This window comes from Alosa alosa, chromosome 14, assembly GCF_017589495.1.
Source record: "Alosa alosa isolate M-15738 ecotype Scorff River chromosome 14, AALO_Geno_1.1, whole genome shotgun sequence".
Lineage (NCBI taxonomy): Eukaryota > Metazoa > Chordata > Actinopteri > Clupeiformes > Clupeidae > Alosa > Alosa alosa.
This window is the reverse complement of record NC_063202.1, coordinates 23,563,034-23,589,315: the sequence shown is the minus strand read 5'-3', so window position 1 is coordinate 23,589,315 and position 26,282 is coordinate 23,563,034. Positions and strand designations below refer to the sequence as shown.

At 46.1% G+C, this 26,282-nt stretch overlaps 1 protein-coding gene across 1 annotated transcript; it reads right to left on the bottom strand.

Annotated features, from left to right (window-relative positions):
* Positions 1–2,605: 2,605 nt before the first annotated feature.
* On the bottom strand, positions 2,606–26,142 carry atg2a (autophagy related 2A). Its single transcript, XM_048262609.1, is given in 43 exon segments — positions 2,606–2,678; positions 2,680–2,834; positions 4,518–4,670; positions 4,979–5,133; positions 5,554–5,675; positions 5,922–6,004; positions 6,244–6,313; positions 6,591–6,744; positions 7,067–7,151; positions 7,261–7,362; positions 7,561–7,779; positions 9,080–9,215; positions 9,452–9,684; positions 10,065–10,291; positions 10,471–10,594; positions 10,820–10,990; positions 11,169–11,245; positions 11,520–11,590; positions 11,734–11,826; positions 12,081–12,187; positions 12,284–12,364; positions 12,597–12,781; positions 12,885–13,035; positions 13,321–13,472; positions 13,898–14,028; positions 15,077–15,219; positions 15,443–15,605; positions 15,732–15,819; positions 16,134–16,455; positions 16,715–16,867; positions 17,522–17,620; positions 17,970–18,111; positions 18,313–18,565; positions 18,818–18,893; positions 19,385–19,518; positions 19,725–19,874; positions 20,169–20,268; positions 20,725–20,943; positions 21,076–21,214; positions 22,163–22,265; positions 24,599–24,748; positions 24,947–25,109; positions 25,616–26,142. Coding segments are annotated over 43 exon segments (6,078 nt in total). The 5' UTR covers positions 25,787–26,142.
* Between the last annotated feature and the right edge of the window lie 140 nt (positions 26,143–26,282).

Below are 26,282 nucleotides of genomic sequence, written 5' to 3'. Positions count from 1 at the left end.
TCCCATGGTGGTTTGGATTCATTTGGAAATTGAGTGTACTTGTCTATGAACTGGTTTCTAAAGCATATTTCTGTCTCAGTCATTCAGCTTTCCAGCACTTCTGGGGCGCGTTTCCCAAAACCATAGTTGCTAACTAAGTTAACAACTTTGTTGGTTGCAATGCAGTTTCCCATTGCCAACCAACTAAGTTGCTAACAGGTTAGCAACTATGGTCTTGGGAAATGCACCCTTGCTCGGTAAGACATGGATGTGCAGTGGAAACTAATGTTAATGCTCAATATCAAACATGGACTGCTGTATTGAAATGCCACTACAAAGCTGTTGTAGCACGTTTCACAACACAATAAGACATAATTCTGCTGTTTACTGTTCACTGTGTGTTCATATTGCTGTGACGTCAATTTGACCGACATGGAATCCCGACTTCATTTGAATGGCCGTTCTTGTACTTTTCCGAGTCAGAAGTCATTTTTCACCCAAGATCTAAGTACAATGGAACGCAGCATTACATAAGGCATTAGAAACTCGCAATTCAACAAATACTTCACTAATGATCTCTTTTTATAATGTACATGTTTTATTTTTGTATTAAGTTTTGTTTACACATTGTCTTGGTATTGTACAGGTCATTCTTACAGCCTCTGATAAGAGTAATAATTACACAAAACACGCGGACGAGTTGAGACACACACACACACACACACACACACACACACACACACACAATCTCTACCAAACACTCTGTAGAGACAACTATGCAAACATTCTCAACCAACTTACTCACTCTCTTTCTCACTAACACACACACGCACAAACACACACACACACACGCACACACACGCACACTTCCCTTACACATATTGAGATAAAAATGTAAAACATCAACTCAGGAAAAAAAAAAAGAAGTAAAAACACCCCTTGACCTCCACACAAGGGGTCACACACACACACACACACACATACAGAGTAAAAGAGATACATGAATATGATTACTAAAAGTTACCAACAAGATTACTCATAATTACAAAATAAAAGACAAAAAGGTATTGGGTTTGAAAAATAAGATAACTAAATCAAAACAAACCAAAGAAGGCAAGGCAAGTGAGTCAGAGAGAGCCAGTGGGGGCCAGTGTGGAGGGTGGGGGGGTGGGTAGGGGTCCGGGACGGATGCGGCCCTGGTCTGGTGCATGTCTAGACTCAGTTGCTATGCAAGCAAACTTTACAGAAGCTAACGCATAGGGGACACAAGTGAAATGCACCAAATACACATTTAGCAGATGTGGCTAACATGCTAACAAGATGTTAAGCACACTTGAGGGGGGATATGCTAACCAAACATGTAAGTAGACATGGAGAGGATGCTAACCAAATGTATAGCAAACAAGTAGAGGATGCTAATCAGACGTGTAGCACACATGGAGAAGATGCTAACCAGATGTTTAACCAGACATTTAGAAGTCAGTTGATGTGGAACAGTGTTTACAAACACACTTAGCAGACAAATACTGGATGAGCAGCAGAGATCTAAAAGTGTTGTAGTAGATGAAGACACGTTATCGTGTAATAGACACAGATGAGATGCCTAGCCAGTGCCTAGCAGATATAGATCTCGGAGAGGACCTTCAAATGAATCACCGCTATCAGACAAGATAGCTAACTGCTAACATTCACGTGGCTGACACAAAGCGAACAACAGCTGAGCAAATGGCTGAGAGGTGAGTATGAGTGTCAGCTAGCCATAAAGTCACGTTTTAAGCCCTAAATCCCGGCATCTGGGGTTAGTGTAGAACAATGCTGCATTACTGGCTCTCAGAGGAAGCTTGAACAAAAACACTCAACACACTGAGATGGGGTGGCAGCTAGTTAGACAGACAGACAGACAGACAGACTCACACACACACATACACACTTATGGCACACAAGATAGGCAAGGTTTGAGAGGAGATGACAGACACACACTGGCATCATGTTCTACAGAAAGGCCACCACTACAGTGACTTTTTATACAGACAGACACACATGCTGACACACACAAATATAAGCACGCGCACACGCACACTCAAGCACACACACACTCACACACGCACGCACACACATACTAAACCAGAGGTACAGACAGACATAAAATGTAATACACCAAATCTCTGGTGTCAGTCAGGTCAGCAAAACGCTCTAATATTAAAATCACAAAGACAAGAGAGCAAGTGTATGTGTGCGTGCGTGTGTGCGTGTGTTTGTGTGCGACATGTTCTACACATATGGAAGCTTCCAAAGAATACTGGCTCTCACGCATACCATAGTGGTTTGTCTTTGCAAGTTTGTTTTTGCATTGATATAGACTCCTCCCCTACCTTGCAAACACACACAACAATGCGCAAACACACACACACACACACAGAAACCAACACGCACATACACGCACACAAGCATGCATGCAGCTTCATGATGCTTTTCCCATGACAAACAAACCACATACTTTGTCTAAGACCACACACACACACACACACACAGGCGAAGTCCTCTACAGTAACATTAGACTTCATCCATATGATGTCCATCCACTGTGCCACCGCTGTCTCTCTCTGTCCCTCCCTCACTCACTCACTCACTCCTGCCCTTCCTCTGTAATGGCCGCTTTAGAAGTCCCTTGCGGCGTCGGCGGTTGGTTCCGCGTGCCGCAGCAAGTTGGATGTGGCCTCCGACGCCACAATCAGAGGCCGCACCACAGTGGGCGGGATCTGCCGCAGGACTCCGCCCACTGCCCCAGGCAAGCCTTTCTGCTCGTGCCCTCGAGACGCCACGACACACAGCGTCTGCGCTGTATCAATCACACCCTACAACACACACACACACACACGATACACTTTGATTAGACCAAAGATAAACAGACATTCACAGGTACTGTTATATGTATATGTTGACCGTCTTTAAACACATATTAAGTTAACATACATTCACACACTACTTCGAGGGGAGAGAGCAGTCAAACCACCCAGCCACGAACCACAGTCCTCCTGGGTACTTAGTTCACAGCTTGAGCGCGAAGCCAAGGAGCCAGGCTCATAGGTATGGCAGTAGGGGTCGACCAATTATCGGCCGGGCCGATTATTAGGGCCGATATTTAATTTTTTATAATGTCGGTATCCGTTTTTTCACCGATAAGCCCGATATTGAAATGGATAAAAGAATGAAGCAGCTACTTTGTCTGTACAGCGTCTCACTCCCTGCATTTGCTACTCTGTGGTCGGTGAGCATTGTCCGCCCACTACACCGTCTGATTTGTTAGTTAGCACGAATGCAGCCAATCAGGATCGAAGACTGAACACAGAGAAAGTTTAGGATTCAAGTTTAGGAGGCAAACTGTAGACTGGGCTTCAGCTGTACGGAGCTATTTTTCGAAGATAAGGAAGGTACCTTACATTGCTGAAGTTGCAATGAATCACAATCATCTACACTGAAGTTATAAAAACACCACTTTGGGCGGCTATTGTCTCTTTGATCCGGATCAGTAAATAAAGCACCCACTTCCTTCATTTAGCGAATTCCCGATTGATTTAACGTTAGTGATATGCTGTTTAGCCTAGGCTACTGGTTAGCCTACAAACTTCGGAGTGCTGTCGTCGGGGAGTTCTTCGCGTCCGCCGTCCATTAATTGTGAATAGCGGGACACCTCGGGCGGACGTTATCCCTTAGGCCTACATAGTGGACAAGTCCTAAATTATCGACAGCCAACGTCAAAAGTCTAGTTCTTCTTTTTTTGAAACGGACTGTCAGAAAAGACTAGGCTACAGGCACCCAGGGCCAGCTGTAATTTAATTCGACCTGAAGTAGCCTAAATCGCGGCCTGAGCTGGCTATTAACGTGCCTTTTAGGCTCACCAAAGTGTACCCTACATATGGACACAAATTGCATGCTTAAATAGCCTAAGAACTATTTTAAAACTGTTTTGTTAAACTGTTCAACCGTAACACTTGCCATCACACATGCACCTCTTCCTCTCCCTCTCTCGTGCACTCACACACACGATGGCAAAGCATTCTCTTTGTGACAGGTCCCTTAACAAGCACATAGGGGCCTAGCCCATTGTGTAGGACTAGTCTATGAAAATAATTGCTATCACTCAGTTCTTGGATTAACATCATACACAGGATTTACACTTGTGATGCAAGTTGATAGACAATTATCGTGTATCAAAAGAAGAAAGAAAAGTTTGCATAATTAAATGCTTTTGAATGATTTTTTGCAGCATATCACCTTTACTATCTACCCCCATTTTTGACAACTGACATATCGGTTTTACGTATCGGTTATCGGCCTCCTGTTTTGGTAATAATTGATATCGGTATCGGCCCTGAAAAAAACATATCGGTCGATCCCTATATGGCAGTCAGAATGCATATGCAACCATAGGCACTCGGTCACACACGCATAAGTGTCTGCAAACACGCACGCACGCACACCTCTGCTGATGACTAGCAGGTGCATCTCTACCAGGCCACACAATGAGAAGTGCTCACCTCTTTGACAGTGTCGTAGGCTTTGGCCACGCCCTCCCTGAGGTCGGCAGGTTGGGGGGTTCGTCTGGGTCTGGGGGCAGGTCGTCCTTCTGTGATGCAACGCGTCAAGGGTGGAGTCGGGGACAGGATATCGTAAACAGTCTCAGCTGTGGCCTAAAACACGCACACACATACATTGTTCGCATTTGCACAGGTTAAGTGCATACACACACACAAGTGTAAGTGTATGTACAGTATATGCATATGCATGTTTATGTCTGTGAATGGGTGTGTATGTGTTTCTGTGCGTATTTGCATACATGTGTATGCATGTGAGAGAGAGAGAGAGAGTGTGATTGTGTGTGTTTCTGTACGTATTGGTATACATGTGGATGCATGTGTGTGTGTGTGTGTTTCTGTTCGTGTTTGTCAACATGTGGATGCATGTGTGTGTGTGTGTCTGTGTGTGTGTGTGTAATGACCTGAATGGCCTGCACCAGGCGGTTGCTGAGCTCCAGGGCTGCTGCAGCAGTTGATGTGCCGAACGATGCTGCCCCCCTCTGGAGGCCGCGGATAATGCGGCCGTCCCGTCGGTACTGCTCGATGGGCATCCAGAACAGATCCCTCACTCCATGGACTGGACAGAGGGACAGACAAGAATGAATATGAAATAAATATATATAATATATATATATATATATATATATATATATATATATATATATATATATATATATATATATATATATATACATATATATATACATACATTCATACACACACACACACTTACAGCCAACAACAGAGCCTATATCCAACACAGTATGCTCCCAAGTTATAGTTTAATTACGCGGACGTTTTCGGGCCGCCCAAACGTCCGCGAAACTATAACTATAACATATACTGGTGTTATGGACTTTCCCTCTCTCTCATCGTAAGTGTTTTGTCCAGCACCCAGGATTAGATCGGGATGTGCGTGCGTTTTTTCCTCTTTATACTATATCCAACACTCAAATCTCTCATGAGGCCCAGGTGGAGCACAATCAAAGCTACTCACATAACTGCACTACAGAGTGCATGGGGCCTACACCTCCCAGAATTCCCGGCAGCTGGTTCTTCCTGATGTCCGTCAGCCACTCATTCACAGCGTATTGAATCACCTTATCAACTCCCAACAGACTTCAAACAGGAAAACATACAACAAAAAAAATTAACTTTGTTACATACTTACATCATTGATCAAGATTTCAATAGCAAAACAGTGCATTTGAATCACCACACAGAAGCATGATTACATAAGACATAAGGGAGAGACGTGGTCACCAGACACAAGCCTCAATAAGGACAGAGAAGAGAAAGAAGGAAAAAAAAAAGAGAGAATAAGGGGTTGAAGAGACAAATAAAGAGCGAAGGTAGAGAAGTTACCCATGTCGACAGCAGAGTCTCTTTAGCTTCAGTTCAGAGCAATTCAGCTGGGCTAATCCAATCAGAATGCCCGCAAAGGTACCCTGTGGGATATCATCAACATCAGACATCACAATACTCTCTGCTCTTGTACTCTGTTTATTCTCTAAAAAAACAAACAGAAAGGAACACAGAGATGGAAACGGAAATAAACAACATCTCCACACAATCACTTATGCATTTAAGCACATTTTATTACTGTTCTGATTTCAGTCCACTTACCTGCTAAATCACTTATGCAATTAAGCACATTTCACTACTGTTCTGATTTCAGTCCACTCACCTGCTCAATGACCACATGCTTGCCTTGGTAGTCCAGCCAGATGGGCACCTCAGACGTGAAGCGGAACTCCCTGAAAATATGATAGACAGAACACGGGAAGTGGAGGGGGAAGAGAGAGGGAGGGAGTAACAGAGAGATATTGGGTGAAAGAAAGACAGGTAATCCAGGTGAGTATGAGAAAGAGAGAGAGAAAGAAAGAATGAGGGGGGGTTGTGGGAGACAGATCTGATTTGGCATCTCTACTGTGATCTGGTTCTGATTGGACCTTCTTAAAGGTGATGTAGGTGCATCTCTACTGAGATCTGGTTCTGATTGGACCTTCTTAAAGGTGATGTAGGTTTGTTTACCGGAAGTAGATTGGCTGCTCAGTGGAGGTAGAGGAGCCAGCGGAAGAGGAGCTCTGCTCGCTGAAGGTCGTTTCCACTGACACGCTGAGGTCAGTGCCCAGCCCAGCAACAGGCTCTGCGTCGTCAGGCTGCTTCTGAGTAGCTTCAGGTTTCACTACAGAGAGACAGAGTCACGTCAGAGAGGACAGGAAAATGAGGGATGAATGCAGACAGACAGAAAGGAAAAGAAATGCAGACAGACAAGTGAGAGAGAGAGAGAGACAGGGAGTTTGATGTTTACATGTTCATGTTGACCTGCGCATTTTATTTATTTATTATTTATTTTTTATTTGTTCTCTCTTTTGTGATATTACTGTGTCATTCGTGACACTAGATTTGGCAACACTGTAGTCATAGTCATGCTAATAAAGCACTTTGAGTTTGAGTCTGAGAGGGAGCGAGTGGCGTGGAGTGGAGAAGTTTGGCGTCTTTCGTACCTTCAGCCGCCAGGTCTACAGGCAGGTAGGGGTTCACTCCAGACGCCATGTTGCTGAAGAAGTCTTTTAAGAAGAACAAGGCATCCTGGGAAATGGAGGAAACACAACCCTCTTGAACACCATGACAATACACAGCAGAAGTTAGACCCTCATAACCCACACAACTAATCAGAAGTGTGTGTATGTGTGTGTACCTGGTCTATGTTGAGTCTCAGTGGCAGAAGGCTGACTCTCAGGCAGCACTCTGGCCCTCCCAGTCCTGACTCTGGGCACAACTGCAGCGCCTTCACCGTCAGCTGGAACACACACAGATTATGGATGAGTGACCGTTTGTGTGTGTGTATAAACGAAAAGGACACAGAATATCAACAGAATATGTGTGTATTTACCAAGACATTTCACTGGTCAGACAGGGTCAGACAGGGTCAAACCACAGATTTGTGTGCATGTGTCTGTGTGTGTGTGTGTGTGTGTGTGTGTATGTGTGTGTTCACCATGTTAGAGTGGGCTCTGCGCGGCATGCTCTCGCTGGTGTACAGGTAGAGGAACTTGTTGATCTGGGAGGAGGCCAGGCGATCTCGCACCTCCAGCTCCTGCACTATGAACACCTGCCGAGACACCGGCTGCTCCCCGACGCCCACACACACCCCCTCCTCCCCACCTGGGGCCGCTGCGGGGGGTGTCACCACGTACGACTCGTGCTGAAAGCTCACCTATGGGCACATGCCATACACACACACACACACAAACAGATATATCTCATTAGGGCTGGGCAATATATCGGTCTTACGACTACGACCGATATATTTTTGAAAAAGATATGTAGTTGAGACAATATCGTAATACCGGTATTATGTCAAATAATGGGCCATTTTATCAAAGCCACTTGCTCTTCTGTGTTTAGACCATTCAGATAGCCGCAGCTCTGCTCAACTAACTGCCCCTTAAGCGCGTGCACGCTCCCCTCGCCCAGCACTACAAACTTTCAAACATGACGGACACGGAGTCAGATTTTGTTTACCTTGATCAGAGGTTGGTGCTGATGCCTATAATTCCGTCGGCACATCAACGGCTAGACCGAGCTCCAAGCGGTTTTGTACACGCAGATTTAAGTTGCAACACTGTTTAGCAGCTACAGCTCTTCGACTCACGGTAAAATGTAATTTTGGTAGGCCTACATAGCTTAGCTAATTTAAATACACTGATGAATGCTTGCGTTTAGCGATATACAGTAGCAGATCTAAAGTCCTCAGGGAGACAACCTACACGCTGATTTTATTAAGAGGATATGCACGCGACTCGCGAGCAGTTAGGGCATAATTTTTTATGATTCCTGAAACCCCATTCAATCGTGCATAGGGATTTTTCTTACGAACCGGAACATGCAAAAATGAACGCATACAACGACGACGGTAGCGTCTATCACACTCTTGATGAGTGACTCAGTTACATTGTTTTAGTAGCCTAATTGTTTAAAACTATTTTTGTTGTTAATAGCAACATGTCTAGGCCATCATAGTCTACATTTGCTTGTCATCTAGGCCCTATCAAACCCTTACAGGTAAAAAAACTGCATTGTGTGACAAAACTGCAGGTTTTTTCAATATTGTTGTGCCCAAAATAGCCTATTGCATTGTGCAGTACAATGTAGGCCTGCGTTGTCAGTCAGGGTCAACTTTTGGTCTTTTGTTATTTGCACAGCTTTATCAGAGCAACTGTAGCCTATGCCTATTGTAGGCCTATATGTTATTGTTTACACTTTTTTGCACAGCTCTGTTAGAGCAGTCTGAAATTAATATAATTAAAACTGGCTGTCATAATTGTTGTGTTGAGTGAATATATGAAGCACTTCGCTCTTTCTATTTGAAATATCAATATCGTATCGATATCGTATATCGCCAATCAGCCCCAAAATATCCAGATATCAGTTTTGGTCCATATCGCCCAGCCCTATATCTCATCTTGCTGGAGAAAATCGTGGACAAGGAATTTCTCTTTACACACACACGCTACCTTGGTGAGCTGGATCTCCATGAGCAGTGTGTGTTGGCGGCCGCTGCCTCCTTGCCAGCGCCAGGAGTTCTGGGGACGGGAGGAAGGCACGGAGCGCGAGGGCGAACCACGAGCACCAGCTGGAGCAGAGCGACCCCTATAGGACAGGAGGATAATTACACAACTACACAGCACCCCATGCTACACTATGTAGCTCAGCGGGGTGTGTGTGTGTGTGTGTGTGTGTGTGTGTGTGTGTATATGAGCGTGTGTGTGTGAGCGTGTGTGTGTTTGTGTGTGAGCGTGTGTGTGAGAGCACGAGCGTGTGTGTGAACGTGTGTGAGTGCGTGAGCGTCCTCTTGGCTGTGCTGGTGTGTGTGCATGGGTGTGTACCTCTGGGTTTGTTGGTGGGCGTGAGGTGTTGCAGGCTTGCCCCCGAAGTCCTTGCCCCCGTACAGGTGCCAGACCCCGGAGATCTCCTTCAGCACCAGCCGAGTCTGGGGCACCGGGAAGCGCGACGGGGCACGCAGCAGATCCGAACTGCCCCGGGGGCGAGAGAAATAGCCCTCCTTCACACGGATGGGGCCCGGAAGCAACACGGTCACCACAGGCTCGCCATCACGGGGCTACGGAGCGGTCAGAGAGAGAGAGAGAGAGAAAGGGAAAAAAGAGAGAGAGAGAGAGAGAGAGAGAGAGAGAGAGAGAGGAGAAAAAGTGAGGGGACATGAAGTGGTGTTATGTTAAGACCGTGAGATGGTGTCAAAATCACATGGACAAATACACAAGAGGACACAGAGACACTCATTCACATGTGGACAAGAACCCTGGCAAACCGCACGATAGCACAGACACACACACACACAAACTAATCACTCTCCAGAGCAAGACACACAACAACTACAGTAAGATACACACAAATAAGACTGCAAGCAAAAAACCCCAACACACCAGACCACAGTAAACTCAAAACACACACACACACACACACACACACACACACACTTACCGGGATGCCCATGCCTGGAGCCTCCAGAATGCAGAAGTCATCATTGTCGGTGGACCCCTCGGAGCCTTCATCAGACACCATGTCTGCGTGCGCCTCTGTTGCCGTGGCAACCTCCCCGTCCAGCGCCAGGTCATCCCCCTCCAGCACCGCCGGACGCGGCTTAGGGGCCTCCCCCGGGAACAGGTACACCGAGACCGGCGAGGCTCGCGGCACAGAGGTGGGAGAATCTGCCAATCACAGCCAAACAGCCAATCAGAAGAGAGGAAAACAATCCAACAACACTGATAAGTGCATTTGGAAGATAACATTTCATTCGGCAGTCCCAACAGATTGACTCATCTGAAACTGAAACATACAGTAAACATATAATAATGTTCTGATTTTTGTGATCAAATGTTGAGCTCACCAGAGTCCAGCCTCTCGTCTCTGCTCCTCTCTGTGTCAATCAAGGCATCGGCTAGATCGTATTGGTTGATTTCAGCCGTCTCGGCAGGGGGGCATGGTGGAAGGGAGGCGGGGCTTTCTGATAGCTTCACAGGTCACAGGGTCATCACCATAACGACAGCCAATAAAAAAGGGGCACATTTACATACAACAGAGCACCAATATGTGAAGTACTACAGATGAAATATCACATGTTCTGTTTCTCACGTTTACATTTCAATACTTCGTTTGATCTATTTATCATTTTATAATCATGTTTACAATACAAACAAAATCTGACACATTTCCACATGTAAACTTGCGTGCCTTACCGGAAGCTTCTGTCCAGCGATCTCAGTGGGGGACGTGTGTTTGGGCGGGGGATGCAGGTCGCCCTGGCCGACCAGGTACTGCAGCAGGTTGACCAGGGCGGCGCACGAGTCAGCACAGGTGTGGAGGTGCACCACGTTATTGGAGCAGCGCAGTTCAAACAAGGGCTGGGTCTGGAGATGGAGATGGACACACACACACACACACACACACACAATGAGGAGGTTGAGTATTCCTCTTTCTTACAAGGGTATCCCTACACTAAAATAAATGATTGACCATTTGTGACTGTGTGTGTGTGTGTGTGTGTGTGTGTGTGTGTATGGGTGTCTCTGAGCGTGTGCTCTTTACCAGTTTTCCAGAGTTGCCGCCTTTCCAGGTGGTGATGGCCAACTCCAAAAGATCAATGTCCAACACACAGACATAATCTACAAGAGAGCAAATGGATTTAACATGCAATGTTTGGTTCCAGGTTAGAGTAGATTGTTCCGCAAAGACCAACAAAGCTGTATGTCATTGAATAAATACACACACAGGAAGCAGGAAATGAGCTAATAATAAGATAGAGCCAGTAAGCTATGTTGTGTGGGTGGTAGAGTAATAGGTGGGAGGTAGCATAGTAGCTAAGAAACTTGGCTAGCTTGCCGTAACCAAAAAGGTTATGGGTTTGAGCCCCGAAAATAAAAATAAATAGAATTTTACCTCTCCTCAGATCCACGGTGTCACTCTCACACTTGTCCGAGAGATACAGAGCAGAATCATCCAGGATGAACCTACAAGAAAACATCAAATAAAAACCAGTGAACACACAGACAATCACAGCTATGGAGAGTAGCCTAGGTGAGCTCCTAGCATCTCCATTTAAATCACAATAGCTGGCTGAGGGCATCAGCATTATTGAAATCTCCACAGTTACCTGAGATGGAAAGTGGCTGTGTCCACAATGATGTTGCTGGACAGAGAGAAGGATTCGGCCGTGAACAGCACTCGCAGAGGAAGGTACAGGGGCCTGAGAGAGACACAAGAGGGCGGGGGTGGAAAATGAAGGAACACAAAAAAAACATTCTGGACTGACAGAGAGAGCCTACAAGATAGAGAGACTGGAGAGACGAGAGGCAGTGGATCACAAGAATTGGGTTTCTCTCTTCCGAGTCTCTATCCTACAATGTGACTTTAGTGGGTTGTCTAATAGCAGGACTTACTACCACTACTGGCAGTGGATTTGAGTGTGAGCAGACAGGTATTTGACTAGGTGTGTGTTACCTGTAGTCCACTGCACAGGTGGCGAGGTGTGTGTGTAGCACCGTGATCACAGCAGGGGATGTGTATCCCAAAATGTTATCATCCACCACATCCAGGAAATCCACCAGCTGAGGAACACACATAGAGGTTTGTCATTACCTGAATCAGCTTTGACCAGACCGGTCACTCATCCCTACACCCCAAATCCAGCCCAACACTGTTACCTGCTCATGCCAGCTGTGATTGGTCAGTGCCATGTAATGTCGTAATGTGGCGCCATGGAGACGCAGAGCAACCAGGAACTCCTGAATAAAGAGGAAAAAAGAGTGAGTTGCAATAGGGCACGCATGCACGCACGCACACACACACACAGATCTGATCATGAAAACAATCTAGAGATTTGTCTTACCGAGTGACAGTAAATCATAAATACATCCAATACGTCTCAACGGTTTAAGACCCATTTAAATGTGGCAAACTTATGAAACACATTATCCCCTTATGCAACACACAGACAGACAACGGCTGAGCACTGACCTTCACATTCCTCTGTGGGTCCAGTGTGATCTTGATGGCAGTGGACAACATCTGCACACCAGCCTCCCGGCCACCAACGCTAGTCACCCCCACCTCTGTGGGGCAGATGGTAGGGTCCAAATGTTCAGGGGCTGTGAACCTGGGCATCTCCAACTTCTCAGGGAGGGGGGAGTCGGGTACAACCGCTACACAGAGAGAGAGATTGGATTTTAAATGGGGCAAAATTAGACTTGCCTAATCTCCACGTTGCCATGGCAACGCCTCCTGAAGCGTGACCTCTGGCCTCACCTCTATGGTGTAGCTCCACCCTCCTGCTCTCTAGTGTTAGGAAGTTGAGATGGGGGGTGTTCTGATGCTGCGTCACGCTGAACATCTTCCCCCCCTCCACATCCAGGATGAGCTCTCCGTGACTCAGTTCCACCTTGCGGCCGGCTTCGTTCTGATGGGGAGAGGGAGGAGGGCACCACACATGAGAGATAGAGAAGAGTCAAGTGACGGACTTACAGTTTGGTTCTTTTTTCAGAATCACAAGAATTGGGTTTCTCTCTTCCGAGTCTCTATACTACAATGTGACTTTAGTGGGTTGTCTATTGCTCATAACTTTTTTTAAAACTTGCAAGACAAACTCAAAGGTTTCAACCTACAGACAGCCCTTCACACAAGTTCTCATAGAAGGCATGTGGATACATCTCAGAGTGGTGACAGGATGAGTGGATTGGCTCACCTTGCTGTCCGTCATGGCCTGGACACGCCCCTTGCCTATTAGCACAGTGAGGCACAGCAGGCTGAGGGTGTGCTCAGGGCAGGACAAGGACTTCTTCCGACGGGCTGATTCTTTGGCGGAGTAGAACTGGTCCTCTTCGTCAGAGTCAGAGTCTACAGAGACACATATACAAATGTGATTGCAAAAAACTGTGAGAAACTCTATAAGGAGTCATGATGTAGGGACGTTATGCATGCTAGAGCAGTGAGAAACTCTATAAGGAGTCATGATGTAGGGACATTATGTATGCAGTGAGAAACTCTATACGGAGTTGTGACGTAGGGACATTATGTTTGCATGGATAGATGAATTAGGTGTATGTGTGACCGCAAAGAGTAAGTCGAGGATGACACGAATTCTGAGATGCTATTGGATGGTTGGACTGAAACATCTCGGACATGTGATTGGAATATAGGATGATTTGAAACTAATTGTCAGATCAACTGAGGATGTAACTGCATCTGCAACAGGCGCACAGACTGGTGCAAGTACAAGTGCATGGGACTGGGTGGCACTGTGTACTGTGGCAGAGTCTGACCGAGTCTGAAAGCTGATTTGCAGAGCAGGAACTCGTCGTCCCGAGTGGAGCGGAATGCGGGGGCCTGCGGCCGCTCTGGGTCAGCAGGAGGCGCCACAGGAGGCTCCCACATCAACAAGTCGTTATTTATCCTGAGAGAGAGAGACGTTTAAAACACTTAGTTCACTGAACCTCTACTCAAGCCTTTACATTACTACATGGAATGCATTGGAGCATCCAGAAACACAGACAACCAATCAAATCCTCAAATTAATAAGAAATCAGAAACCCCAGCTCCTCTGTTTCACACCACACACCCAACACCTCAGTGATAAATCACACAAGCATCAGACGCTCCCATATATACCGTAAAAGTCATCATTCATTCTGAGAGGTGCTCCCCTATCAGCAAGACATTATTAACACTGAGAGATAGATAGGCTCCCATATCAAGAGGGGGGAAATGGAGAGAGAAAGAGAGAGGGATAGATAGAAACAGGGAGAGGTCTAACATTCCATCATACATTGTCTTTGTCAGTTTCTTATGTGATGTTATACACAATGTTAAATGGCAAGAAGGCATTTTACCAGTTCATGCCATAGTATGGACCAGTGACACAGCTAGGTGATTTGTAACCAGAACCCTAGTCTTGTAGGATAGCTCCTGTAATAGCCAACGCCATGTAGACATCTTGGCAGACACCTTGGCCAGTACACCCTCCCAATTCCTGTGTCGGCAATCCTCAGTACCCAGAAATACTCCTGAGACTCCGAAACCCTTCTCTCTCCCACCTTCAGCCCTTTTGGCAGGGCCTAGCCAGCCCTACTCTGCTGCCCAAGGTCTGTTTAACCCTCTACGAGGCCCCTAAGCAACAACAAGAACACTACGGATCACAATCAGACCCCCCAATAAAGAGCTCTGTAAAAGGCCATTCATATCATTCCTGTGAAAAGGCCAGTGTTATAAGTACAGTGTGGATAAAATACTTATCTTCTAGCTGTAATTGGGATTCTTAAAAGCATTATTTTTTTTTTTATCATAACCAATGTAGAGCAGGTAAATGCAATCAACTGTAAATGCTCCGAAAGTAATCTGCTGTGATCGGAGGTCATTTATACAATTCTGTAGAAGATGAAGACACATTCTCCTTGAGGCTTTATGGGTATGCAGTGACGTCCAGGTGAAAGCTTGAAGGTTACCTGTTGTAAACGCTGTTGAAGGCCTCTTTGCTGGGCAGCAAGATGTAGGCGGTGGGCAGTACGATGTCCACCACACACTGACTCTCTGACACACACTGCTCCTGAAACACACGCATCTCCTCTGGATCTGCTGGGATGACCATCTGAGAGGGGTTGAGTGGGAGGGAAGACAAAAGGGTGAAAAAGCCGATACTGTATGAGTGGAAACTAGCACACATATTGAGTTGAGCCATAGGCTGAAAACAGAGGCCAGTCAAGGCAGATGTGCCTATGAAGGTTATGTGAGTAACAGGGTATGTCTGTCTGTGTGTGTGTGTGTGTGTGTGTGTGTGTTTGTGTGTGTGTGTGTGTGTGTGTTGCAGGTACCTCTTCAGTTTCAAACATGGTGCGGTTAGATGAGAATGGTGAGCTGTTCTTCTCGTGCATCTCACACGGGTTCTCCAGAGACATGGAACCCAAACCCAGGTCCTGGAGAACCCCACCCACTACAGCCTCAGCGCTGACATTGCCCCGCACACGCACAGAGATCCTACAGAGAGACAGCCATGGAGTGAGAGATCCTCTTCAGTGAGTTCTACATATCTTAGAACATATATACTATTTTATATACTACCCATTTCCATATACACACAAAGACACACACACACACACACACCTGGGGATGGCATCAGGATTCTGCTGGTCTGGGCTCTTCTGCACACGGATGCAGGGGAACGATCCACCTTCCCACCCCTCATACACACCTGAGACAGAGACAAGAGGCAAAGCAGAGAGAGAGAGAGAGAGAGAGAGAGAGAGAGAGAGAGAGAGAGAGGAGGGAGGAGAGAAAGAAAAAGAGGAGAGAGAAAGAGGGAGAGAGAGTACATGAAGTAACTATAAAATCTGAACCTTAACAAACAAACAGTCTTCCGAATCTATATATATATCGCTATATACTATATATATATATATATATATATATATATATATATATATATATATATATATATATATATATATATATATATATATATATATATATATATATACACACACACACACACACACACACACATACCGTGCAGGTCACTGAAGGTGGCTTCAAACAGCGTGCTGAGGTTGAGGTCTGTATGGGAGTCTGAATTGGGCGGCGTGTGTGTGTCTGCGTACGCTCTGGCGCGCGAGTGCTTGTGTGCGTCCGCTGGCAGATCGGACAGGCCCGACTGGGTTTGGATCTCCAGATGCGACACCTCCAGCTTTAGGGTCTCGCTCCTCACCGCCCGCTGGGTCATAGGTCTCCGCTCCTCCGGGGGTCGGAGGTCAGGGATAGGGAAACGAATCTTGAGGACCGCGTGAGGAGAGAGGAGAGAGAGGGAGGAGCGCTGCTCTATACACTGAGTCTGCACAGACAGACAGACAGACAGAGAAAGGGAGATGAAGAAGACAAGGCCGTGAAACAGAGAGAAAAAGTGACCCTTTCTGTCTAACTGGGCCAGGAAGGACAGAATATATTATTGCCTTGAAACATTACAGATTATTCCCCTGAACGTTGATCATCAACCACTGTACTTTCCACGTCTGACAGTATTTATGGCAAGAGACTGAGTTCATGTGACTTTTAGAGGTCAAGATCGTGTCAGATGTCGATGGTACGCTCACCTGCGTTTTTGTGGGTGAATGGGAATCAGTGGAGCTCAGTGATTGGCTGATACAGTCCAGGCGGCCGATGATGTCAAGATCCAGCTCAGCAGTCAGTTCCCCAAGTTCTATACGCAACACACTTTCTCTGTGCAACACACGCTGTTTCGCTCCCTACACACACAAATCAAAAGTGACAACAAATATATATATATATATATATATATATATATATATATATATATATATATATATATATATATATATGTATGTATGACTCTCCAAGGTACTCTCCAAAGCAGTCGGAAATCGCACGTTGCCGTGTTGAGGGGACATAGAATGTGTCTGCTAAAACGGTCAAATTTCACAGCAGACTGTTTACACTTCCACATTGTAAATTAATTTGACAGAAATTCAAACCGTATACCTTTAAAAATACTTTTGTTGAGATGGTGTATTCCTACCAGTGTCATGCTGGTGCCATGCACCTGTTTAACGCTATTAATAGGTTTACGGGATTCATTGACTGACACAAGTAAGAAAACACAATAACACGCTGATTACCACCATGGCTCCTAATTTGAATGGTGAGCTAAGGGCAAAGCCTTAAGTCTTAAGTCAATTTGCAAATTTAACACCATGGGCAAGACAGTCATCGCAAACAATGATGTGTCAGCTCCCAATGCTCCCGCATGCCACAGGACTGCTATAGTTGATAGAGAAATTTCATGGAAAATTTGCTTGTTGTCTGCCATTTAAATTAGAGCCCCATGTGACAGACATGCTGTGAACAACATGCTAGTTTCTCTAATGTTGCGTGCGTGCTACCTTGCGCGTGTTCCTCTCCGAGAGGCTGTGATGGATCTGAGCACAGGGTCGGGCGGTGGCTCCCACAGTGAACAGGCCTGCCGTCTGGAACTGGATGAGCTGCCAAGGAACACACACATATACACACAGTTACACACACACACAGTTATACACATGGACACACACACACGCCATTATTATACACACATGAACTCACATACACATGCACACAATTACACAAATAGACACAGACCAACTAGCTTTTGAACTAGAATTTCCCCTGGGGATCAATAAAGTATCAATAAAGTATCTATCTATCTATCTATCTAGCTTTTTGAAGGTGAACTAACAAGACAGCCTCTATCTCGGTATACTCCAGCTGTTCCAGGCTGGTTTGTATGTGTGTTTCTGTATGTGTGTGTACACCTCTGTATATTGAAATTGATTGAGTGTGAGAGTGTGAGTGTACCTCTGTGTACTGAGGTCCTGTGCTTTCCCATAGACACTCGAGCAGCTCCAGTCTGCTGAAGGACAGGTCGGAGGTCACCGCACGTGTGTGTCGCCCAGCACTCCGCATCTCACACGATATCTGCATGGCTGCTCCCGTCAGCCTAACACACACACACACACACACACACACACACACACACACACACACACACAGAAGACAACAAAAAAACTATTTATATCAAAAGACTATTATCAAGTACTATCATCTCATACTTCATGTATGACTGCAGAACCCCTAAGGTGCTCTAAGGTGCTGTGTGTGTGAGTGTGTGAGTGTGTGCACCCGATCTGTAAGTGCATACCTGATGTGTGAGTGTGGGCAGGCTCTGCTAAATCCTGCTCTGAGGTGATGGAAGTCTCTTTCACTGAACATGCTGTCTCTAAAGAAGGCCAACTCTTTAAAGAACACCTCTGAGACCGCAGCCAATGAGGGCTCTCCGTCTGGCCCAGGGGGCGGGTTCTGCTCCAGCAGTGTCAGTGTGACCCCGCCCAAGGTCAGGCGGAGCAAAGCATCTGGCTTCAGGGGCTGCGATTTGCTGCCACCTGAGGATCGACCTATCATGGGAGAGAGAGCGGTTACATATGCATGACAGGGTGGGATTCCCATAATGCATTGTGCTGCATTGGAGCAGCATATACAGGGTTTTAAAAGGGTATGAATTCTTACTTAATAAACATGAACTCTCCCTCTCATGCTAGCCCAACATCTACTAAATCTCATGGGCCTAGACAACCAGGAAGCTAATTGTGAAGCTAACTCATTTAAATCAGTTTGGTTTGTGCTTCCATGTGTGAGTGTGTGTGTACCTGGTGGCCGGTTATATTGGGGCAGAGATGATAAGGATCCTGCTACAGGATAACGTCTGGGACAGTTCAGCATACCCTGTAGACACACACACACACAAAAGATTACTCCAGGTTATGACACATAGCAGTTTAGTTTTGGTAGGATTTGATAGGATCCTTGATAGGATCCGTCTCTTCATGGGCTTTGTTAGTGCAGTCATGATCTAATCGTTGACTTGGTAATGACAGAGTCATCTGAACATTATGTTCTTTATTTGATACTGCTATTTTTATTAGCATCATCAGCAAGTTCACAGCCAGCAGATTATTGCGACGATGCTTCCTGGACTTACATGTTTGAAAAGACCCAGTGGTGATGACTGATACGGCAGAGGCTAACAGGGGCTAAACAATATATCATTTTACATTTCTGCTACTTTCTCAAATGCATGTTTTTCATTTCATTTTAAAATGCTGTACTATTATCATCAACTATCAATATCGCAATTCATTTCACATAATTGCACTGTAAAGAAAGTTAGTTATATTAGTTCAAACACACACACACACACACACACACGCACTGACCTGTGGAGAGAGAGGGTGCGTAAAACTCTGTTGGCTGTGTGTGGACGACTCCATATCGCTGTCTGAGAACTCACTGCCTGAACGTGCAGATAACACACTGCTGCTCATGCCAGGCCCCATGGAGTAGAACATCTCTGCACACACACAAACACACACACGTGTGTGTTTATGTGTGTTTATGAATACACACACATACGTAGTATACAAGCACAAAATGCAAAAATAATACACTCATCTCATGTCCTTCCCAATAAAAGACATCAAAAAATCACTGGAAACATACAGTATCTGATTAACTCAACACACATGCACTCACACACACACACACACACACACTAACCTCCATTCTCCCGGCCTGTGAGGAACGGTTCTTCATCAAGTTCTGGAGCGTAGTTCTCCGTGCTAAGCTGTTTGTTGAGGTCTTCCTCAATCACTCGTAGATCCTCAGTTCCCAGTGGGCGACTACGACCACCACACACCCCCACAGACTCTACAGACACACACACACAGAGACACAGGTCACTAGGGATAAAATCCATCCAATATCCAATATGAAAACACAACATCACCAACATCTCTACAGCTGATCTGATAGAGTATGTAATCAAGTAACCCTTGGACCCTCGTAATGCTTTTATTGTTTACTGAAAATACTGAGGATAGTGTCCCAGGCAACTGAGGGTACTAGGGACACTGGACAGAGCAGAGAGCATTGCACTGCCCCCACAGCCACTACCATCCCTAGTTTCTATGGAGACAAGTGAGAGGCCTTGTACTGGGTCACCTGTCTCAATGCAGAGGGCCTCGAGCAGGCTGGTCAGGTCAGTGATCTGGTCAGGGCTGAGAAAGAGGTGCAGGCAGCCCACTTTCCCATCCAACTCCAGCTGAGAGAGTGAGGGAGAGATGGAGAGAGAGAGAGGAGGAGAGGGAGGGAGAGATGGAGAGAGGAGGAGGAAAGGGAGAGGGAGAGAGAGAGAGGGAGGGAGTGATGGAGAGAGAGGAGGAGAGGGAAGAAGAGAGAGAGGAGAGGGAGAGAGAGATGGGAGAGAGAGGAGGAGAGGGAGAGAGAGATAGAGCAAAGGAGAGGGGGGGAGAGATGGGAGAGACAGAGGAGAGAGAGAGGGAGAAGTGGAGAAAGGGATTGAGTAGAGGTGACCGAAAGGGAAGCAAGGGGGACAGAGGAGAGGGGGACAGAGAAAGGGAGAGGAGAGAAATAGACAGATAGAGAAGAAAGAGTGGGAAAGGCAGAAAGGCAGTAATGTAAAGAGATCCATTGACTCGCATCACACACACCCCCACCACTCACACACACACACACACATACACACAGACCCACTTACCTTGGGTCCAGGCAACATGTCATTCTGCTTGATTTTAACTGTGGTCTCCATGAAGCCAGAGCAGCTGCCAATCAACAGAGGCTGGCTGGGGGGGTGAAAGGGCGCCCTGGGGCCTTCGTCAACCTCATCATCATCCTCCTCCTCCTCGTCCTCCTCCTCCTCCTCATCATCTCCCTCCTCTTTCGTATCTTCCTCCACGGGATCATCAGCAATCAAATCCTGAGGGGCAGTGACACACATTAAGCAGCTAGTTTGGCTTTAGGTCATGTGGCTATGCTCATCCACAATAGCACTAACCAAATGATGTGTTTATGAATGCACAAGGATGTCAAAGTGTGTGTGTGTGTTTACCCGAGGTCCTCCCATCTTCTCATAGAACAGCTGAACTGCACTGAGCTGGAGGATCTTGTGTAAGAAGGCAGGTGGCTGGTGGATGTCTACAGGCACCGTTTGACTGGAGTCCCTCACTGCCTCATCACAGTAGTCCAGCCTGCAGTACCACAGAGCACCCAGGGGCAGCGCACACAGAAACAAACACAAAGATACAAAGGCACAGTGTTTTTAACCAAGAGCCAATGAACCCAGTCCATTCCGTTTCAGCATAAGGGGTCAATCAAAAGAACAAGTCAAAACAAGCTGATACAAAATCAAAACAAAACAAGCTGATACAAAATCATCTATAAAATCATGTTTATAATGATTATAACATTATAATAGCTAGCTAACTGGTGCTCTGGCAACAACCTCTCACTAAATGTCAGCTAAACAAAAGAGATGACGGTGGACTACAGGAGACAGCAAGCAGGAGAGCACCAGACCATCCACATCAGTGGTGCCGAGGTGGAAAGGGTCAGCAGATTTAGGCTCCTGGGGGTGAATTTATTTCTGTACTCCTACATTTCTTGATTTTATTTACATGTTTGTTTTTGAGAGTAAGGCTACATGAGCAGCAAGTCCCCAAAGGACATAACAGTAGTGTAAATACATTGTCTGCTGGGCCTGATACTTGATAAGGAAGTGCAATGGCGAAAGCTCAGTGTTGGGCTTGTGTTTGTGCTTGAGTTGTGTAAGAATCATACAGCATGTCTGAATCAGTCCATTGTTGGTGTACTAAACAAATCTGGTCATCATCAGCTCATGTAAACTGTTTGAAAGCAGCCGCCCTCCCCTGTGTCATCATCGTGCTTCTGTGATGACCCTCTACAAGAGTGCGTGTGTGTGTGTGTGTGTGTGTGTGTGTGTATGTGTTGATTTGAGGGTAGCCAACTTCAATCCTCAGCGAAATGCGATCATGACAAAGTTAGCAGCAATGGCACTTAGTCTCCTTACAACTAAAATGGAGTTGCTTGCTCAAGGCAGCAGGGTCAAGTTCAGGACAGGACTATTTAACTTCCTGAAAGTGTGAAAGAAACTGTGCGTGTGTGTGTGTGTGTCTTACCGTTTGATGTTCATCTCTAAGGCAACCCCAGACTCGGCGTCCAGGGGATGGTGTTCGATCCGGACGATGGTGTCCAGGAAGGTAACTTTGATCCGCCGCAGCACTAAATGAAACAGAGAATGTGAGAGAAGACCATGTGTGTTACACAGAAGGTGCAAGAGTGACAGTATGCAAGGAAATCATCTGGGTGTGTGCAGATTGAGTGTGTGTGTAGAGTTGATGTGTGTCTGTGTAGAGTTGATAGGTGTGTACATGGTAAAAAGTGTGTGTTAAAGGTGGATCCAGAGCAAGGCTTTGAACCTGTTCATGGAACAAAAACCTGAAACAATTGATAGACTGCTAGGAACAAAATCAGAACAAAGAACTTTTTACTATTACTATTTACTTTTTTAATGGTAACCGGTTAATTTTTTTTTCTTTTATTATTACAACGATTAAAATATTGTCTGTTTAGAAACTGTGTATTTGTGGCTGCTTTATTTAGAACATCAAGCTGAATTGGCTAAAATACTCTATCAGCAGAGTGAACGCCTTCGGATGATATAGAGCGGCTACTAGCTAAAGAAAGAGAGACCTCCGTTGTAGCAAAGTGTAGTGTGCCCACTGCGTCTCTCTTAGATGCTTGTTTGAGAGAAGTGTGTTTAAAGTGCAATGGAAAGGCCCTCAGTTACTGGGCCGCTATGGCTGTAACCAATCCCAATTTGCACAAACTTGCCATGAGTGTCATTGCAAATCTGGTTAGAAGCCCTGTTTGTCAGACAACAAGTGGGGATTAGGTGCCATTTCACCACATACCGAAGCTTAACAACTGAGTTTTATTGTGGCCAGGTTTAGTATCCCATGTTTTCTGGCAGGTTTGTAACTTGGTCTTTTGACAACTTTGGATTTTACAGTAGGATACATGACATCAAACATCTAGCTGACAAATAAGCCAAGCTAAGCAGCAGTTGGAACGGTTCTTCAAGAAATGAGTGAAGTGATTGAAGTTGTGTTAAATGTTAACGGGGGTGGGAGCAAACGTACACAATTTGCTTGTTTCACTGGTTGGGACTCGTGGGCTTTTTTGTATTCCAAGACCAGGCAAGACCACTCATCACAAAGATTTAAGATAACGCAGGAAGGAAGCGAAGAGGAAATAAGGACTTATCCAGTTGAAATGTCTCGCAGCACAATACATTTCCCATATCTCTGTTGGGACAGTTTCATGTCTCTGTTGCAGTGAGAGTGATGGGCGTCAAGACATCACAATGGGCAAGCATCTTCTAAGAGCTGTTTTTAATGAGTATTGTGTGTATGAAGTTTATGAGTGAACAGACTAGGCTTATTTTTTGGCATAACTCACCTCAAATGCCTTAAAACAAAAGTACAGATGCCTGAAAATTCTACTTAAGCATTTGTCATCACTCACATACATTACATACAGTACTCTGCTTGCAATAGTAAGTCCCTGCCCCCCCCCCTACATACACAGCACATTATTTCATCAGGAAGCTTCTCCAACACACATATTGCACACTGCCCTCTCCCCACATACACAGCACACTATCCCATCTCCCCTGTCATCCCCCCAACACACACACCAAGACCCCTGGCAGTTGGGTTAGCCCCTTGAGCCGTGGATCTGCCCAAGGTTTCTTCCTTGGTAAGGGAGTTTTCCTTGCCCCTGTTGCTCTTGGGTGCTCCTTGTTGGTGCCCCCACCCAATCCCAATCCTCCCCACCTTTTTTTATGCAGCCCTTGCCACTTAATCTACTAAACCCCTCTTCTACTGCACTTTTTACCCCCATTAATGCACAAATAGGCTGACACCAGACATAATTTCACTGCATTTCTTACTTCCAGTAACTATATGCATGTGACAATAAACTTCCTTGTATCCTTGCACTTTGTTACTTCCCATCTCTGTGGAACACACATATAGCTTCAGAGAAAACCTCAACTTTCTTTGATCATAGTGCACACACACACACACACACACACAAGATAGACAACATATTCCTAGTTGTGTCAATGATCTACATATGATATGACATCAAACAAAGACAAGGGTGCTTTGACAGTGCACAGTACCAAACATGCAGACACCTGTCACCCCACAGGCCCAGGCAGCCGTGGCCCACTGGTTAGCACTCTGGACTTGTAACCGGAGGGTTGCCGGTTCGAGCCCCGACCAGTGGGCCGCGGCTGAAGTGCCCTTGAGCAAGGCACCTAACCCCTCACTGCTCCCCGAGCGCCACCGTTGTAGCAGACAGCTCACTGCGCCGGGATTAGTGTGTGCTTCACCTCACTGTGTGTTCACTGTGTGCTGTGTGTGTTTCACTAATTCACCGATTGGGTTAAATGCAGAGACCAAATTTCCCTCACGGGATCAAAAAAGTATATATACTTATACTTACAGCTGCCTCATCAGCTCACATATCCACGCACACACACACACCTGTCTCGATGGTTTGTGCAAACATCTCCAGACCCTCCAAAGGTGCAGGCGGCTCTTCGGATGCCTCTGGCGGGTCCTTCAGGCACTCCTGGGCCAGCTGCATGCTGGATGTCATGCAGGAGGACCAGCCCTGAGAGTCCCATCCTCCTCCTATATTCACACACACACACCAATTACATCAGCTTAACACGCCAAAGAAGCACTACATTTTATTTTGGGAGTGACAGAGGCGAGAGAATGAGAGTTACAGTTATCCACCTTCACATCAAGTGTGTACAACAAAGCAAAGTTTCAGCCCATAAGTCAAACCAATGTCCCATGTCGCCTGTGGAGGTGACATGTTCTCACCTGTTCTGTACTTGGGGCGACATGTGATTTGTAAACCGGTGACTTCAAGGATGCAGTGGTCTGTGACCAGCGCGGCCCACGGTATAGTCACGGCGATGCTGCTGACAAAGCCTTCCAAAATCTCCAACGGAGCCCCGAGGGACTCCAACAACTCGTTCACCGCCTGTAACGTTAAGGCGTTCACAACATGAGCACAAGTTTATAAAGAAAGTAACGAGGCCGTGAGAGGAGAAACTAGGAGGGACCCTGGAGACATTCCTTAAAGAAATACAGACCGTACACCACATCCATAACGCTAAAGGGCTAGTAGATAAGGTACAGGGCGGTTAACGTTATCTGGAGAGCAAAACAATCCGCTAGCTGGCTAACGTTATTTAGCACCCAGCAATAATCATCACAACCCAATCACAGAACTGTCTTCTAAGTATGTCATGTAATATGCTCACACCATTTTACCGCGAACACATATGCTCTGAAATAACATGACACAGCCGTAGCTTTTAAGACTCGTTTTCATAGAGTCCTTGGTTGCGAAATCTTCTTGGAAAGAAGCTGCCTAGCGCACAGCTAGTTTACGTTCCTCAGTTAGCTAGATAGCTAGGATGCCGTGCTTACTTGCGAGCAAACGGCTTCTAGCAAGCCTGCCAGGACCCGATACTGATAACTTACCCATACATCGAGGTTGATTTCTTTGAGGACCCCGCTGCCATTGTACAGGTCGAGAGTAAGCTGGTCCAAACTCAGTCGCTCTTGCAAGTAGTGCCCGAGATAATGTTGAAGAAGGTATCGACAGGCCCGTTTCTTTATTGAGCCCGACCAGGGGAAGAGCCACCGAGACATAGGGCCAGAGAAGTGGGGGTAAGGAAGCGAAAAGGTGGCGGAGAACGTGTACGAGAACAGACCTCCGGTAACTGCATAACAAACAAAACAAAGTGGACCGATAACGACGAGCAAAGGGTCGGGTTGCTAGCTCGTTAGAGCTAAGGAAGGGGGTAACCCGTAACTTCCTCTCCTGAGACACTAAAATTTCACAAAATCTTGTCAGGAGAGTCCGTTACTTCCTCATGGGACTTTACAGTCTTTGTCTATGGTCGTCTCCGTGTGTCCCGTACCAAATTCAGGTCGAAACGGAGCGACAGGTCCTCTGGCGTTTTTTCTGTGGCCGAGGTTGTTTATTGTTTTCATACACTAGCCAAGTGATGGAACTAGTGGAGGTACGTCATAACGTCAGAGCCGTCGTACGTACAGGAAGAGAGCGCTGATGCGACTCCATTTTGGGAAGGTCAAAGCAGAGCGGTTAGTAATCAAGGGTCTTTGGTCAAAGTACTGCGCTGTA